Genomic DNA, 19,113 nt, shown 5'->3' with positions numbered 1-19,113 from the left:
TAAGAATCGAGAGTAATCGATTAATCGGAATTTTACGGCATCTCTAGGCATTTTTGAAGACGACGAATCAGATTTTCCTCTGAAGTGTGGCCGCACATGTTGGTCGTGTGATGAATGTCGAATAGAATGTCGTTCGCTTATTGGGCCTTTTTAACAATTGTCGATGTTGTTGACTTTCTGTATTGAACAAAGTAAAATTCTGCGTACCAAAATTGGTCGATCGGGGCAAAAACGAAAATGAAGTGTGATAATTTGTTATTGAAGTAATTAGGAAAACAGAGACATCGTTTTTTCATGCTTTCTACACTCTATAGAGTCTACAGTGCCATTTTATCCGTACAAATTTAGAACGATTAAAACGCCACGTGTGACATCGCAAACAAAATGGAGGCTGAAATGTTTGCGCAATGCAATAGAAGAAAATAATTAGAAATAACATTCCTAAGTGGTTTGACACAGATGAATGGCAAGTGCGCCCGCTGGCTGCACTTTCTCGTCACTCAATTGCATTGCCAGTGACGATGGTCGGTCATACAAATCTATGTAAGTGTACCGACACTTATGTACGTATATGGCGCTCCGCCGCACCAACGGTTCGGTTAAAGAACGAAAGTTTGCCGATGATGCAGATAATGGCGCCATTGGCTTCGTGATGGCCGGTCCGTGGATACAGTCTCGGTTAATGGCGCCACACGCTAGGAAATGTTCAAACATTTGTTTTCATTATCTTCATTGTTGTCTATTTGCAATGAAACAGTTCTAGGATCGATTTCTACGATGTTTGTAAACTTCTATGCAAAATATTTCAATAAAACATAAGTATTTATGACACCTGTTACGAGATTTCGCAGTTACTTGTTCTAACGCGATCGAAATTTGTTTGACCCCTCTCAACCGTGCGCATACTAAATAGACCATGTCTAGTAAAGATGGATGATGATAATGACGATGAGAGGGGCGCACTCCGACAAGGACCATGCAAGAAAAAGACACTGGCGCAGTTATGGGATGGAATACGGCGGTGGATCGGAGGGTGGGTGCCGGCTTTTCATCCCGCACGAATGAGTGAGTACAGGAGAGACCACTCGTCTGCGGGCTCGAGTGGCTCATAATAACTCAGTAGTGGTTACTTTAACTATAATATATTTTCATTTCTTTTCAAATACACATATTTAGAGACCTGCTCTTTTTACTCATTTTTCAATTCCGGAGTGTGAATGAGGTACTCACCGCTGCGGGCTGATGCATCACCACCACCACCACCAATCACCATCCGGGGAAGGGAAGCTGGTGGGAATTTGTGAATGCACTGTTTTGGTGAGACCCGTTCGCATCCCATGAGATGAGAAAAAAGGGAATACGAAATGATTTCCTACATCATATTTTGCATGTGCTCCTCGCAAGGATGGAAAGCACAGAACCTTTTTGTGATAGTTTGAATTGGACACTTGAACAAAGTTTGCGCTATCTATAGAAAACGGATTTTGTAATTCGTTTTGATAATTTAGGTTTCCTATTGCGAACATGATGCTCTACGTGGTAATATAGAGTAAAAGTAAGTCAACAGTGAGATAGTTCATTCAGAACACTGGCGTTTGTCGCATAAAATGTTTGGTATGTCGACAATGTTGTAGATGCAAAAACTGTACCAAATATACTGACATCTACAGAATACAGCAGATTGGACGTGGTAGTTCGGAAGTGATGTTTAGTAGAGAACCTAGAAGAGGTCCTCTCACTGATTGTGTACAATCGTGAAAGAAACACGTGTATAGTAACTACAAACTTGTGTTGTGGCCTAGTAACGATCAAATTAAAAAATAAAGACACTTGGACCCGGATGAAGAGAATAATGGGTGGAATGGCCGAGTGATTGTTGGCAACAATCGATAATGTTTTCTTCTGATTCATAATTTAATCTCTTTCCTATGTATCTTTTCATACAGCTAGCGTCTTATGAATGTTAATGAAGTGCGTTCATTTGAAAAAACCAAAACCACAAAAAATGTATAAGGCTTTCCCGTGTTAAAGCTTTCTCAGCGACCGAAAAACTGGATTCAACACAACTGGAAAGCATCACCAGCCTTCCCTCCAACTTAACCTGACTGAAGATTTCTAATTCAGCCGGTAGCGGCGACGATGGCGCCGAGGTAAAAGCTCAAGCATTCTCAGACACTCGAATGGAATTTTCAGTCTACTTGAACCCAAAAGTATGGCTGTCAGAGAGCAGCCTAATCACTTCACACCACACCCGTGTGGCTGGCGCTTGTTCATGTGAACAAACGTACACATCGCTCCGTACCTGCATGCTGTTGACTTCTGCAGAATAATGTTGACTGTCCGACACCATCACCGCAGAAGCAGCAGCAGCACATGCGTTGGGTTCACACGGGACGAGGAGCTTACTGTTGGGGCCACTAATGAAATTAGAACACTTTGAAGGTCTGTGTGTGAAAGTTTTCCACCTTGAAGCTCAGCATGGGAACACGACACGGTTAGCGGTTCAGCTTTCAAGAAGATTCGCTGGGCGAGCTGTGACATATTACTATGTACCTACCATACAAGCTGCAAGCACAAACGGAATAACTACGCTCGTCGCCAAAGCAGGGAGCAAAAGTTTTCAGCGGTTGCCAAATTTTAACAGCTTCAGTGTGAAAGCAATATATTGAAATCCTTTATCAAACAGTGAATGTTTAATTTTTTTTTGATTGTTTGACAAACAACATACAAGTTCATGAGGTGATATGTAATGAATGAATCCATTTAACCTTTGTCACACAAAAACCAGCAAATTGAGAACACCTACACCGTCTCTGCCGGTGAACGATCGCAAGAGGTCTGAAGATGGCTCTTTACAGCTCTTGCGCACACAATGGGGCGCGTCAACAAGAGGGAGTTATAAAAGGCGCTCTCCTTTTCCCTCGACTTGCGAAAACGATAAAGACTACATAGGTATTCTCGTTTCTGATGTTTCACGTTCGTAAACCGAACTATTTAATAAAGGTAGGACGTGGGTCGACGATGACGGTGACGGTTTCAGATCTCCGGTTTTCTATGTTGAGCAAACGTACACAGGAAAGTGAAATAATAAGAATCGCACTTCTTAAAGCTATCGCAAATGAATTTTTTCGTCAAAATACGTGTACATTTTATATACAGCTATTCATATTAAAGGAGCTCTTCATGTTTGTATCTAAGACCTTGTTTGACAACGTCATATAAATAGAGATGTCGCAAATTAATCGGTTACTTCGATTAATCGATTCATCGTTGTGATAATCGATTAATTTTGAATCGATTATTACCCAACGATTAATCGATTCAATAATCGAGATGAATCGTGAGTAATCGATTAGTTACTAATCGATTAATCAGAATTTAACGACATCATAAGGATGTCGAAAATTAATTGATTATTTCGATTAATCGATTCATCGTTGTGATAATCAATTAATTTTGAATCGATTACTATACAATGATTAATCGATTCAATAATCGACAAGAATCAAGAGTAATCGATTAGTAACTAATCGATTAATCGGGATTTTACGACATCTCTACATATAAACAATTGCGGTACAACAGCACCTATCCAGCTTACAAACGGCATTGGCAAGTGCAAGTACATTTCGAACCACTCTCCCCAGAGCTTTTCTATGTATCTCCTACTTCCCACAGGCCCTACGCCATCTTGTTTCCGCACATATCTCGATTACGTCTTGGCTGTGGCTCAGTGCTCGCGTTTCTCCACGCTCCAGTTGAAATCAACCGGAGTTTCCCTTTGTCCTACCCAAAACGACGACAACGACGACGCGACAGCAATGACAGCGAGACGCGATGAGGCGAAAATACAGAACAGACAGACCGAAAGACGCGAAGACGACACACCCAATCCATGCGGTCGGTTGTCGAGGTTTAACGGCGCAATCTTGAATCCTATACCAAAAATGCGAGACTAGCTGGGAGAGAATGCATAAAAGACCAACAAGGCTGAAGTTTTAAGCAGTTCCGTTTTCTCTGTCTCTTTCCGTTGCAGGTTAAAATATGGTTTCAGAATCATCGATACAAATGCAAACGGCAAGCCAAGGAGAAGGCGATGGCGGAGCAGAACCAGCATAATCAGGTTAGTATCGGTGCTTAACTTATTTATTTTTGATTTTAAGAAAGTTGGTTATGCAGTAGGGTATTTTTCTTAGCACAAAAAAAGGTCTACAGGGTTTTCTTGATTGATTCGACTAAGATGGCATCGTTTGAGATTTTGGCTTTCAGTCTGTTTGGATCAAAAACGGGGTTTTATGTTTTCATCCGACGTTTCGGATGTATTGTGCTTTTTCAAGAAATCTGTAGACAATGAATGTGTTTATGTTTTTATATTGAGTGTACTAACTAACCGTTTTATTGTCACACTAGCAGGCCCGACGAACTTCGTTTCGCCTGAAATTGATTTATTCTCTGATTAGTTATCGAGTTATGCAGAAATTTCTGTTTCATTTGCATGGGAGCCCCCTTTTACAAAAGGGGGAGGGGTTTTGAACCACCACAGAAACATATCTTCCCTTTCAAAACCTCCACATGCCAGATTTGGTTCCATTTGCTTGATTCATTCTCGTGTTATTAAGAAATAAGTGTTTCATTAGTATGATAGCCCCCCTTTCCAAAGCGGGGAGGGGTCTCGAACCATCTTGAGAACCTTCCCCGGCCCCAAAAACCTCTGCATACAAATTTCAACGACGATCGGTTCAGTAGTTTCCGAGTCTATAAAGTTCAGACAAACAGAAATTCATTTTTCTGTATTTTTTTGTTAACTATCATTTATTTGGAAGGCTCATTTGCCGTAAAGTGCTACGGAGCCGGAATCATCTTTTTAAATACAGTTTTTAATGATTCTCATACACTAATGTTAGTTTTGGGGAACCGAAAGACTCGCGGTTTGGTCGAGGTTAAGGAATACAATTATACAATAGGAAAGGAAGGGAATTTAGGGTGCTTAATTAATTACAATGCTAATGTTCACACAGTTGAAATCCATGGCAATTTTTTACATCTGTAACGAGACAAACATTTTCGGGAGACAGCAGCGAGAGGAAGACATACGAATGGGGTTTAACGGTAGACAACAAGAGGAAGACATTCTTAAGGGATTGCGACAGCAAAAGAGATGAATGGACGGAGATTACAATCTAACATCAGCAACTTTCAAGAATTGGTGGACAAGGGACATGTATTCGAGATCAAGACCCGCCAACACTTCCCTAATAGGCTTTGGGCCATTTTTTTTGTTTATGTATATAGAAGAAGATTAGCCCTCAGCATATGACCTACTTTGTTACCACAATTCGCTTCAACGAGAAAAATTACGTTATCCGCCGAGCACTCACTATGTAGGTGGTCATTATTGGATCAATTAAACTTACGTTGCCCTGTCTTGTGAGAGGTTGGGCGGAAAATTCCCTATGCTGAGGGCTAACGTGACAATAAAACGAAACTTAGTTAGTAAGTACACCAACATAAAACATAAACACATTCATTGTCGACAGATTCATTGAAAAAGGATGACAACATAAAACCCCGTGTGCAATCCCTAAAGACTGAAAGTCAAATTCTCAAACTTTCTACAGGGTTAATGAAAAACTCGGGTTGCACGCAAATGTGACGTAGAACTACGTAGCTTTATGTAATGTACAGGTTTTCGACGTTTCTGTTAGATGAGACCGAAGCAATCGTTTTTCAAGCCTGGATGAATCTGTTTTGTTGTTTATCCTGTCCTCAACTGATTACTAAGATTATGAACCCTGGTGATGTATAAAATTGTTATACCAACATTTGAAAAGACTGATTAAAATAAAGTTTTCAAACAATCTTGTCTTGTCTTGTCTTAGCACATGCACAGCCAGTATTTAAAAGCGTCCTGGCAATGTCGGTTGTATTTCCGATCATTTTCTTGTCTGTATTAATATTTGCAGCATATCATAAATATGACACAAGTATTAAAACGGCCAGGCCCACCATGCAGGCTTGAATTTGGGAGACAATCCATAAGTCCCCGGCAATCAGATTATTTGGTAATAAATAACATGATCAACGAAGAGTTTTGAATCTATGAAAGGAAGAAACGGGGACAGCCGTACCAACCGTTTCACATTCAGGGGACAGATAATTGACAAATCGTTAGGAGTGACTTTGCTAGAGTGACAAAAGTAGTCATATGAATTCATACATATTGCTATGAATAAAAATAAAGTTTTCAAACAATCGAGGATGAGCAACACTCTCAAGCGATCACATATCCAAATTATCAATTGATAAAAACTCGCCAGAGAGTGAGAATCGTTCGATAATTATCACCCCTATTCTTGTTTACGGACGAACGACACTTTCGAACGAATGCAGTTCCCGTACAGCCCCGAAATCCGTCCACTTCGTGAGATATCATTAAATTGCAGGGGGTTTAAGGAAATTTATTTAAGAACCATTTATCTTATCTTGATCTTATGCTTGACAGAAAACTTTTTGGTCATTGAAATGGAAAGTAGGCTCTGAAATTAAAATAACATTATTGAAAAACAAATCGGCACCCCGCACACGGGAAGTTTCAGGTGCCATTTTGTTCGCGTGTTGGACGCAATGGTACCGAAAGTGAGTGTGTTTAAATTGCAAATTGCAATCAATATAGTAAGATCAGCAGCATAAATAACAAAGGGATCGCTTCTTAAGGTGCGTGTTGTGCTATTCACAGTGTTAGTTTGTTTCAATTGGTCTGCTTTAATTTAAATATTTTGTTAGAAAATAGCTGTACGGATTATAATCCTATGATTCGAAGTCCGTCCACGGTGTACGGATTTCGAATCAGAAGGTGTTGATTTTGTTCGTAATTTTATCATATTGTTCATTACTTTCAATGTAATACAGTGGAGCACACAAAAAATAGAGGCCATCGTGCAGTTAGATCAATGACGAACGTTCTATTTGCATTCGATTTGCATTTTCTAGAGATTTTTATATATACTGAAGTGCTTAAATGTACGGGTTTCGATGCACCACGGTAAACAAGAATATGGGTGTATATCTCGATTCAAAGCATTGGTAAATGCTACTTTTGAACTTATTTTCCTACATAACACCACAATGCCAAACATCCCATTGAACTTGATTGTTGACAATAAATTGGTATTACAGTCGACTCCCTACATCTCGATGTTCTATATCTCGATATCTCTTCCTATGTCGATGTTTTTTCGGCCCCTTTAATCTACATATATTTGGGCATTCTACATCTCGACAACCTCCCTATCTCGTCATATTTCGTTCAGATGCAGTAGGGTATTTTTCTTAGCACAAAAAAAGGTCTACATGGTTTTCTTGATTGATTCGACTAAGATGGCATCGTTTGAGGTTTTAGCTTTCGGTCTTTTTGGATCAAAAACGGGGTTTTATGTTTTCATCCGACGTTTCGGATGTATTGTGCTTTTTCAAGAAATCTGTAGACAATGAATGTGTTTGTTTTTATATTGAAACTATATAATTATCGTATAAGAATAATTCAGCACAACCCTGACTGGCTGATTCCGAGCCCCTCTACTGGCATCAATAGACGTAAGCGAAAAGCTGCCGTCAAACGCCCCCAAGCTTTCGAGAGAAACGCGCGTGTAAGTTAGCAGAAATGAACTGCCTCAGTTAAGAGCCCTGTAAGCAGAGCTTAAAATATTCATCTTCATGAATTAACTTCGAACCGAATTTTGACAAACATCGCTTGAATATTCAAAACATAGAATGACATAGTCAGACGACTACTCCACAAACTCATTCATTCGACTGTCACTGAGTGTGCTTACTATGTGCAGAAAAAAACATAATTAGCGTTGTTTATGTTGATGTTTACCGTTCAAAGTGCCTCGCGGATGAAAATCGGATTCAGTTCTATGTGATAAATTACTTTACTCATTTGAAACGTGTTCAGATTTCAGATAATTTATCAATTTGTAAAATGTGCATAAATATTCAATGACTAATATTCAACCGAATATTGACAGTCCAGAGCCGACTATGAATGTGTCTGGAAGTGAGCTGACAAGTGAAGAAAGGTGGACTTCACCAAAAAATTTCGATTATTTTACACTCTGCCTGTAAGTTGCATTAATTTGACGTCTATGCTGGCTGAATCCCTTATGGAAAAACGAAACATTCCACACGCCAATCGAATAGGGACACGGCAGGTATTTCCGTCCATCGTCTTAGGGGCTGAAACCAACGAAAGCAACGTACATTTGCCATAACTCCTTTATAGCAGAACGTTTCTCCTGAGCTTACGATTTGGTACGTATGAGTTTTACAAAAAAAGCTTTTTTTTATTGGTTTTCGAGACTATGACGAACAGACGAAAATACCTGCCGTGTCCCTACTCTGTGATCGTTCATAAATATAAAAAACCCAGCGACTGTGACTTTGAAGAAGTCCTTGAATACAACAAAGCAAACTATGACAACATTAGACATAAGCTAAGTAGATTTAACTGGAAGCAAATTTTAGAGAATGAAGGTAATATTGAATCTTGCGTTGATGTCTTTTATAACATTATTTTTGATATTATTATTGACGAGGTTCCAAAAAGAAGAAAACAACAGAACGGAAATTCAAAATATCCAATTTGGTACAATAGGCAAATAAAAAAATTAAAGAATCGCAAACAAAAATTACATAAAACTTACAAGCTAGACAAGACGAATGAAAATTTGGAAAAATATTTAGACATCTGCGATCAATTAAAATTAGCAATTGATGTAGCATTCGGAGAACACAACACGAAAACAGAAAACGAAATAAAGTCAAAGCCAAAGAACTTCTTCAATTACGTAAAATCAAAATTAAAATCAGACAATTTATCGTCGACCATGTATTTAGACGAAAGCGTCGGTAATTGCTCGGAAGATATCTGTAATCTTTTTGGAGATTTCTTCCAAGAAATATACACCAGCTTTTCGGAACAAGATCGCGACCTAGATTTTTTTGCGCCTATTCCATAATTCGCTAGGGATATCGGTGTTAATCAGATCATGGTGAACGATATTCTAAACGCTTTAAAAAACTTAGATGCATCTAAAGGCCCTGGTCCTGGCGGTATTCCACCGATATTTATGCAGAGTCTAGCTAAAGAACTGACTTTGTTTTGGCTCTTCAGATTGTCATTGAAATCCGGAAATTTTCCTAGGGTATGGAAAGGCTCCTATCTTCAAATCAGGCAAAAAATCTGACATTCGTAATTACCGTGGAATAGCCATTATCTCTTGCATTCCCAAACTTTTTGAATCCATTATTAATGAAAAATTATTTTCACAACTTAAAAACAGAATTACGAATAAGCAGCATGGATTTTTCAAAGGTCGCTCTACCGCTACAAATTTAATAGAATTCATTGATTATTCTCTTAATGCAATGGATAATGGTAACTACGTGGAAGCTCTATACACTGACTTTAGCAAGGCGTTTGATCGCATTGACATTCCAATGTTGTTCCAATATGGAAATAAAAAATGAAAACGACATAATCATCTTCCTGAATGAAATACACATGTTATATACATGGTGCAGAAAAAGCCAATTGCAACTGAATATTAAGAAATAACCGCGGAGATCCGGAAATTCGAGTAAAAAAATCGCATAAAATACGATTTGAGTAAAAAAAGCCGCGTAAAAAACAACATCAGTGTACATCGAGTATGAAGCGTTGACTCCTTATTGATCGAATGATCCATGAAAATTGAAAATACATCTAGAAGCTGCTGAGATATCAACAATCAAAGTCTATCATATTTCCGTGACGTTTTTCAATTTTTTGCAATCGTAAAGTGTACCCCAATATAGAACAGACAGACGTGGTTCTACATCAAAAAAAAACCTCCACAAGAAACATCCTACGAATATTTTTTCCTATTATTCGTTTCAGATCAGCTGGTTTTGCAGTCAGATGACACTTTTTTCGAATCGCTTTATGCGATTTATCATATTTGAATTTTTATTGAATCAAAAATTTACTTAAAATAAGATATAACTGAGAGTAAAGCGACTGGTACTGGTTTTGGCAAGGGTATCTATTTTGACATTTTTTTTCTAGGTGTTTGTTAACTCAAACCAGAGATAAATTTAATGGCTTCTTACACTATTGAAACCAATGTTATAAAATATCATTCGCCTGTTATTTGATTATTTGGATCCATACTTTTATTTGATGCCTAAGGGTCCATACACTTATTATGTGGGGGATTTTTCTCCTCCCCTCATGTAAGATTTTGTTCATACAAGTTATTTTTCATTTATACGGATTGTGAGGAAATTACCCCATCCTCCAATAATCCCTTACGTAAGTAGTGCACGGCCTATAATTCATTCTATCATTTTCAATACACTGCTCAAAATATAAAATTTGAGACAAGAAAGAAAAAATCCCCCTCAAAATTCCGTGACTGCCGCTAGTTTCGAAAAATAAAATTCCGCTAGGAAAATTTCCCGTTGATTCAGACACAAAATAGCTGAAGGTTCGTTGCTTGTGAATTTTCCTCGGCGTTCACGTTGAAGTCATTCAAATGTTTTATGTTCATATAAGTAAGAACGGTATTTCAACAATCTGATATTTTCATGTCCCCTTGTTTGTTTTTTCAGGGGGCATAGGCTTTCCGGGGGCTAGGATAGGATCTGCCAATTAGTCACTAAAAATCGTACCGATTTTCTGTCATAATCGTACCACCTGGTAGAATACGGCAATCGATTACTTCGATCAATGGCGGAACATTTTTCGAAGGCCAGCTTGTTGATAATTTGGTCGTGTGTTAATGTATAGATGTTTTGCAAAAAACGCAAATTATATCTTCTCAAACTTTTTTGTTTAAAATCAATTCATGCTGGATTGCTAATGGTATCTAAATAGTTCTCAGAACTTGTGCTGATTTGAAACTGATTTTTACCTTTTACACTCTAAAACTCATTTGCTTGTAGGTACTTATCATCTTTTATAACAAACTAGTCGAACCTGCCTGATCTTGCTCGGGTTGTTTTTATTTCGACCTTACCTTACTGTCAATCGTTTAGTTGATGGCAGCGCCGCCCTCTAGATCTATTTCAGTTCGAGCTTAATGGTTTTCTTTAAAACTCATGTTTTTACATTTATACAACTTTCCTAACAAAATGTTCTATCTTTTCACATATACAAACACAGCATACACACTTAATTGTTTTCGCCGAGATCTCAGCATATTTTGTTTATTTTCCCGAGATGGGCACCGCCGAGTTTCAGCAAACATAATTTTCACAGAGATCTCAGTAAAAGTGACGTTTCGGTTACTGAGATAAAGTAAAAATTTTGCTGAGAATCAGAAATAAACGAAATTTTCTGCCGAAGTTCAGTTTTGAAATTTGCTGAGCTACAGCGGTGCCCGATTTTGCCGAGCTCGAAAAAGAAAAAGTTAGTGTGTAGCCCAAAACGAATTGAACCGTAAATAAATCTTGCTAATTGGTCCAACCGTTTATGAGTTATATTGCCTCAAAGGAAATGTAAACTCATTTTTATCTATAGATGAAGAAGAAGAAGAAGAAGAAGATAGAAGATGATGGAACAAATAGACGCAATATCACCGTGTTTTGATGCAAAATTTATGAAAGATTTTTCACTGAATTAATTTGAAAGCAGTGTCGGCCTCTCCGTCAAAGCAATCGGTTAAAAATACAACAAGGCAGTCATAATTGAGCTGTCACATCCCATCTTAGCCCACGAGGTAGTATAGGCAAAGATAACTAAAATGTCCATCAACATATGAACATGTGAGCATATGGAAACGCATGGTACATTGTTTCATCAATTTTCGACTAAACTTTTTTGTACAAATTTCATCTCACATCTTCTGGTATGGTAATTTATGCATTAGATATTTTAGATAGAAAGAAAGAGTGAAAAATTGTTTCGAAATATATTTTTCTCCGTGGAAACTTTTGGGTAAACGAAACATTCTTCACTGGGTATTGTGTTCAAAGTTCATTCGGAATAACCATTGCATTGGTTGCAGTAGGATATTGTGTCGGATTTTCCAGATTTTACACATTTTTTATTTTTGTTCCTTTATAATTGGTTCCTAAAGCCCTACCTCGTTTATGGTTACAAACGATAGTGCATCGGTCAAGAATACTTGAACCGATGTTAGAAAAATTCTGGTAAAAGTCTAAATCAGTAAAAATAATATTTTTGTGTTTGAGACATTTTAAGGCAAATTTTGGGGTGTGCAACATTTCAGAACGAATGAACCATCAGCCCAAAACGTCAGGCCCATATATTAACTGTCAAAGGTTGAGTCAAGTGCTAGTACAGCAACCGTTCGCTAACTGGGCTAAAACACCAGCCCAGTTACCGAACGCCGCTTTTTAACTGGGCTGACGAGGGAATTCGCGATGCATTGTTGTGATCGTGTTTTACATGAAGCTTAAAGAACATACCATTCAGAATCCCCTCGTCACAGAGTCTTTGTTGTTGTTTTTTGACGGATAACTGCTTTTTAAGTGGGCTTTGGCCCAGTTAGCGAACGCCCAGTTAAAAAACAGTCCAGTTAAAAGGCCGGATCTTCCAGAGGGCTTTCCGATGACCGCTCGAGAGATAATTTTGCCCAGAAATGGCATATACAATATAGTAAATACAGTTGGGATCATCAGAGCACATATTTGCAAGCAATTTTATGTTTCATAACACGAAACTCGATAATTTGGTGCCAAATTGAGAAGCTCAAACAGTACCTCTTTAGCACAGGTTCCCCGGGGACCAGAGTGGTCAATTTGAATGAATCACCCCGTGGGCTTGTTATTGGAACCTACAGCTTTCGTTTGGTGCCTAAAGATCGAGAATCGGTTGAAATTTGAATTTTTGTGATCGAGATGAAATCTTGGGTCCAAATGGACCGCAATGCACAATGTGTCACTTTTTTTGTGGCGCCTCTCTTAGATGTCGCTGGAAGCTGATTTTCTCAGGGAATCCTTATTTCCGAAAGTTAGGAAAAGTCAGAATTTTTCAGATTTTTATCTCGTTGCGTTACAAAGTTACAGCGGTGTTTTGGGTGTGCTTGGGTCGAAATGGACCCCAATGCACTAGGAAGGTTAATACAAAAATTGTATTAGAATCTTCCGAAATTGTATATGCCCAATTATTATACAGTTTCTGTAAGGTTCTTATGCAGAACTGTATAAAAATCTGCCATCCGCTGGTTGGGTGATAGGGCCTACGTAAAAGATCTCCATCATGGCCGGTCAATGGGTGGCTATTCGCTTTAGCCTTGACCTGAGCCCAAGTCAGATTCCTGTCCACTTCCATTATTTCTTTGTTGAGGCTTCGTCGCCACGAACCCCTGGGTCTGCCTCCACTGGGATGCCCTGCAGGATTCCAGTCCAGCGCTTGCAGAGTTCATATTCGCTCTTTCGTAATGTGTGGCCGACCCATAATTTGTGGCTCTCAAATTTATGTTGATATCGGTTCGTCGCATCGTCGATGGAACTCAGTGTTCGAGATCCAGTTGTAAGGCCACCAGGCCGGAATAATAAAACTTAGACACCGGCTGATAAATACTTGTAGTTTCGGCGTTATCTCTGCAGATACATGCCAAGTCTCATTGGCGTTCAACAACACAGATATCACGTTGGAGCTGAATATTCGAAAATTAATGCATTGACTAATCTGATTGGATCTCCATATATTTCGTAAACTCGCAAAAGCAGCCCTAGCCTTCTTGATCCGTGCTCCTATGTCGACCATACGACGTAAACTGACAGCCAGGATATTGAAGGCCCTCAACCATCTCCACTGCTTGCCCGGCTACCGTGAAGTTGGAGGGGTTGTCCGTGTTGACATCCAACGATTTGGTCTTGTTGACGTCTATGGTGAGACCCACCGTTGAAAAGCAATCGGCCAGGTCGTTCAGCTTGCTCTGCATATCAGAGCGCCGTTGCGCTAGTAGAGCCATATCATTAACCAAATCGTAGTCGTTTAGATGTTTCATAGTAATAGGATGCCAGAGAAGCCCGCGGTTTGGTACACGATCAATCGCACCTACCATGATCTCGTTGATTACGAAGATAAACAGTAGCGAAGATAGAGTACACTTGCCTCACTCCAGCGACTATACGGATGGGGTCAGATAAAGCTCCGTTATGCAGGACTCTGCGCTTCGATGAGGCCGACGATTTTGTCCAGAATTCCCTTTGGTCTATGGGCGTCCTACAGATTTTCGTGGTTCAGACTATCGGTAGCTTTTTCGTAGTCAATGAATACCAAATATCTTGCCTACTGCCGTCGGAGAGTCGTGTCTATTTTCTCCTGTATCCTATTTAGGATGACTCTTCAGAATTCCTCTAGGAATTCTACGATGTTTGTAGTAGTATATAAATTGAGTTTCTATTAATAACGAGAAATGAGTGATAATCCCGGTGTATATAGACAAGGATAAGGAAGCCTTGGCAGTCGATACGGGATACAAATGCTGCAAGTGAGGCTCAAACAGCCTATATCATCCTTCATCCCATTCGGACAAGACTCATCCTTGGAAACTCATGCAAACTTGCCGAAAACATACAGACGATGTTCAAGACCTGAAAATCTCTAGCAAAAATATTTGGACTTTATTCTACTGAATATTAGCGAAACTGCAGCAACACAAAGAACCACCAAATGAGAAAGTATTCTGCGTTGCCGATTCTCCTCGGTGAACAGCAATCAATCTACTTCATTCCAACTTGCTAAAACAGATCATCATAACGCTGACGACGAAGTACAACGATCGTTCGCTAATTAGAGCATGGCCTCGAACTAGCGAATATCGAGATTTGACCCAATTAAAAAGCGCCCCTAATTAACCCCAATGAGCGAATGTCTACTGTGAAAGATAAAGTAACAGAGATCAACTACAGAAGCGGCTTGCTATTTTCCCATGAACGTATGACAAATTATCCATAAATCTTTGGAAACCTTCTTACTTACTTACACCTCCTGTACACCTCCTCTTTGGAAAATTATCCATAACAAACTATATTTTGATATATAAAACTACGAATTTGCGCAATGTTTATCGTGATGATGATCCATAGTTTCAGTAACATGATCCATAATTTTGGTCATTTGATCCACAACTACGTCCATATGATTCATAATTTTGGTGATATGATCCTTAAATCTGATCATATGATCCACAGATTACAAAAACATTTCGGATAAATTAATATAGTTTTATTGGCCTTCTTTCCAAGCGTTGTGGATCATATTATCAAAATTATAAATCTTATGAACAAAATTATGCGTAAATTTGAATTTTTATGGATCAAAATATAGTTTCCAAAGATCATTTTATGAAGATTTATGGATAATTTGTCATATATTCATGGGAAAATAACAGGGATGTTATTGTTTTTTCTGACCATGTCTAAAAGAACATATTTTCCTGTAAATAGCTAAATTTATGCGTAGATATGGATCTTAAAATTATTCTTTATGGATACTCCTGAACTATTTTATGGATTTATGGTGGCGTTTTATGAAACATTATTTATGGATCATTTTTCGCTTTTTTTATGGATCGTTTTCCAAAACGACATTCTTAATGTGTGTTTTCTTTAAGTTTAAACATGTTTGCGGTTTTTTAAATCAGCTCGGGACCCAGTATTCGCAGATGATCTCGAAATTCCATCAATCCGCCTGCTAGGACGTGGAATCGTGCTTCGTCTGTTGCAATGATCTTGTTTTAAGCAGATTGCACGAACAAATTTTCGGAAATCTGCCGATCAACCAGCACAGCACAATCAGCGGAAGAATTTCCTTTTAAAATTTAAAATAATTTCCTTCGAAAAATAAAAAAAAAATCTATTAGAAATTCAGTAGAAGTTTTAAAAAAATCCTTCGGAAATAAAGCATACAATCCCTCAGGAATTCAAGAGATGTTTATTGATATTCCAAAATAAAATCCTGTAAAAAAAACACAAAAAAATATGGGAATTTAATAGATTTGGCTGAGAAATTTCCAATATTTTTTTCGGGGAAATTTTGAAAATTCAGAGGAATTTGAATCAATACTTCTTATTTGTGGTATGATGATGACCGCGAACAGCTAGCTGTCGTTAGAGAAACTGAATCTATTTCCATCAATATTTATTAAAAGTATTTGATCGTGAACATGATCGAATAAATCACCCAAATAAAGACTTTGTACTACTGCTCCAACTATTTTAAAATCGTTTCGAAGTAGCGCCAAGACCACCCACTAATGCAGTTCTCGTTTTTCATCCAGTCAGCCAGCTCACCACGACGTGTGGCCGTACCAGTACTAGTTAAAGATGGCAAGCCGTGTTCCGGCGGCTCTAATTCCAGCGCTTCTGCTCAACAGCAGCAGCAGCAGCAACAACAGCAGCAGCAGAGTCAACAGCAGCAGCAACTAGGCGGCAGCAATACTTCCCTAACGTCCAGCGGTGGTGGCGGTGGCGGCGGCGGTGGTGGAGGCGGAGGTGGTTCCTCAGTTGTCCTAACCAGCGATTCCAACCAAACCCACTCGCCAGACACGCCCACAACAACGCTCCTGTCGTCGTACCAGGGCAGTCACAACGTGACCGGCCAGATGCTGCAGCAGCCGTGCAATAACAGTCTCATGTCCAACAGCCTGGCCATGGCGTACCGGAACCAGAACAACTTCATGGCCAACAGCCACCAGCAGCAGTGCGGAAGCTACTTGCCGTTGCAAACCCGAGCCTGGTAATATTAGGTGATTTGTTAGGTCTTTATTCTTCCTCTTTTGAGCGTCCGACGCCGGAAGAGTAGTTCTGGGGTTATTGTGGGTGACGATAAGTTTACGATAAATCCGGAACTGTTTCCCGGGCGTCTCGTATTAAGGGTGTTCGATCTTACTTTTTGTTCTCTTTGAAACCCACGTGAAACAAAAGACAAACCGTCTACTGTTAGCATTCGAGGAATCTCGTTTTACTTAATTTTATATTAAATTAATATATACATATTTTATCTAAGCTGTAGATTTGATTTTTCCATGGGAGGCAGAGACGAAATACTTACTAAAAACAAAAAAAAAGTAATCAAACTGTAAATAGAAACAAACAAATAACTAGCCAATAAGACGACTCAAGTGCATCTGAGTTGGGCGCCATACTGTGACCATGGGTCGTCAGTAAAAGTGTAGCAAATGAGACAACGACGACCAAGACGACGTTTTAGTGTTGGGGATAACAATGGATTTGAAATTGAAGTACAATTGTTGCGGAGTAGTGATCGTATGGAAACACAAAGAAGAGGAAAATACTAACACATTTGGAACACCAATCGGCCGCGTAACATCGACGACATTGCAATAACAGTAATCATAACAAAGATACTTTATTCATCGTCATTAGAATACAGCTTATGTTCATGGAATCAATAGTTTTGTTTGTTTGTTTCATCATTGTTTTCAATAATTCCACCAATTCCAATTTGTAAAAATATTCGAGACATCAAACGTTCCGATTTTAATTTCATTGTAACATAATCAGAATCAGAATTTTAAATTCAATTTCAATTAAATTAAGCGTTTCCCGCCATCAATAAAAACGGACATTAATGATATCGATAGAAGCATGGAGCATAAAATTAATTCAGCGCCCTGACAGAAAAAAAATCTCATTTTAATTAAAGTGTAAATATATTCGAAGCAGTACGCATGTGACATTAAAAAATGCGTCAATCAACAAAAATCAAAAAGAGAAGGCCACAAAATTAAAAAATTCGACTCCTATCGAATTGGTTAGGTAACACAATTGGAAACCTTTGCCGACAATGACGCTCACGACGACGACCGTGACACCTAGAAGCGCTCAGTTTTCTATGAGGTAAATCTGTACATATAGGCACCAATTTCAGTAGCGATTTTTCCTTTTGCGTGCATGAGAATGAGCAAATGAAAAACAATGGAAACAAAATGGAATATTTATCTCATCCTGTGCTCATCATGCTCTCCCACCCGTATCCCATATTTCCCATCCCATACACTGTTCCCCGCAATTGTGAAGTTGAATTCTGACACCCCCGCACCCGTTCATTGCGGATTTGTACGAATGAATAATGTGACTCAACAACAAAACTGCTGCATATGCAAATAAGCGCAACGCAAGTGTAATAGAACTTTCCAATGATATTAAAACAAAATTGACACTGAAAACAGGAGTTTTTAGTCCAAACGAGAGCATCAGGAAAGGTGAGGCATGCTCTAAATCAATCAAAGTAAGAACGTTATTTAATTTAAATCATATCTATAAAAAGAAGGAAAAAAATGTAGTGAAAATTAAAGTCAAATGCGGCAAAACATTTCAGTTACGGGAGAAGCTCGATACTAATTGAAACCTCTGTACGTTGGCACACGTTGTGGTGGCCAAGTTTGTATTAAATTTGAAAGAATATAGAATGTGGTAACTAAAAAAATGGCGAAAAGAAATAAACATCAGTATAAAAAAAATAAACATGTTTGATTTTGAATTAAAGTAGAGAATCTCATTTGAATAGAAAACTGTTGTGGAATACTGAGATTAAATTACATATTATTGATAGGTAAGTACGCCAATAACTACTGCGGGCCTAAAATGGCCATCAGGAAACCAGGCCCTGCTTAATATGGGGTGAAAAAAATGTTGTCGAATTCCTCGGGGCACCCCCCAGGATTGTGTCCTTGGGTGAGAAATGATCTATTAGGGGCTAGATTGTGTATCTTTGGATTTATTGATCGAATCGAATCAGCCGAAAGCTAAGTAAAAGTTCATTTAATCATAGGACAATCTTCTGTAAAATTGTTCTGTAACATACTAACCAGTACTGCTAATTTACGTGGCTGTCATGTGAAAACGAAAACAATTACATTTTCATTTTCAAGAGACCAAATGAAAATGTAGCCGCCTCCCGGTCACCTGTCACATTACAAGCAGTCATGATGGGAATGTGCTTTGTTTGGAAATCTAAATTTCTAAATAGTTTTAATAGATCTTTGCAAATAACGATGACTAATCGATACAATGATTGTATTGTTTTTGATTTTCGAGTTAGAAGTAACATTATTGAAGAAGAAGAAGAAA

At 38.6% G+C, this 19,113-nt stretch overlaps 1 protein-coding gene across 1 annotated transcript in view; it reads left to right on the top strand.

Annotated features, from left to right (window-relative positions):
* LOC134204654 (homeobox protein Nkx-2.1) overlaps positions 1–18,507 on the top strand; it is a 159,582-nt gene extending 141,075 nt beyond the window's left edge. The window contains exons 5-6 of the mRNA XM_062679438.1: positions 4,037–4,123; positions 16,299–18,507. Coding sequence (XP_062535422.1) covers positions 4,037–4,123; positions 16,299–16,760 — 549 coding nt within the window. The 3' untranslated portion in view covers positions 16,761–18,507. The remainder of the gene's footprint in view (positions 1–4,036; positions 4,124–16,298) is intronic.
* The last annotated feature ends 606 nt before the right edge of the window (positions 18,508–19,113 follow it).

The sequence above is a fragment of the Armigeres subalbatus genome, chromosome 1 (genome assembly GCF_024139115.2).
Source record: "Armigeres subalbatus isolate Guangzhou_Male chromosome 1, GZ_Asu_2, whole genome shotgun sequence".
In the NCBI taxonomy this organism is placed as follows: domain Eukaryota; kingdom Metazoa; phylum Arthropoda; class Insecta; order Diptera; family Culicidae; genus Armigeres; species Armigeres subalbatus.
Note: the sequence above shows the minus strand (reverse complement) of the source record. Positions and strands in the feature narration are given on the sequence as shown.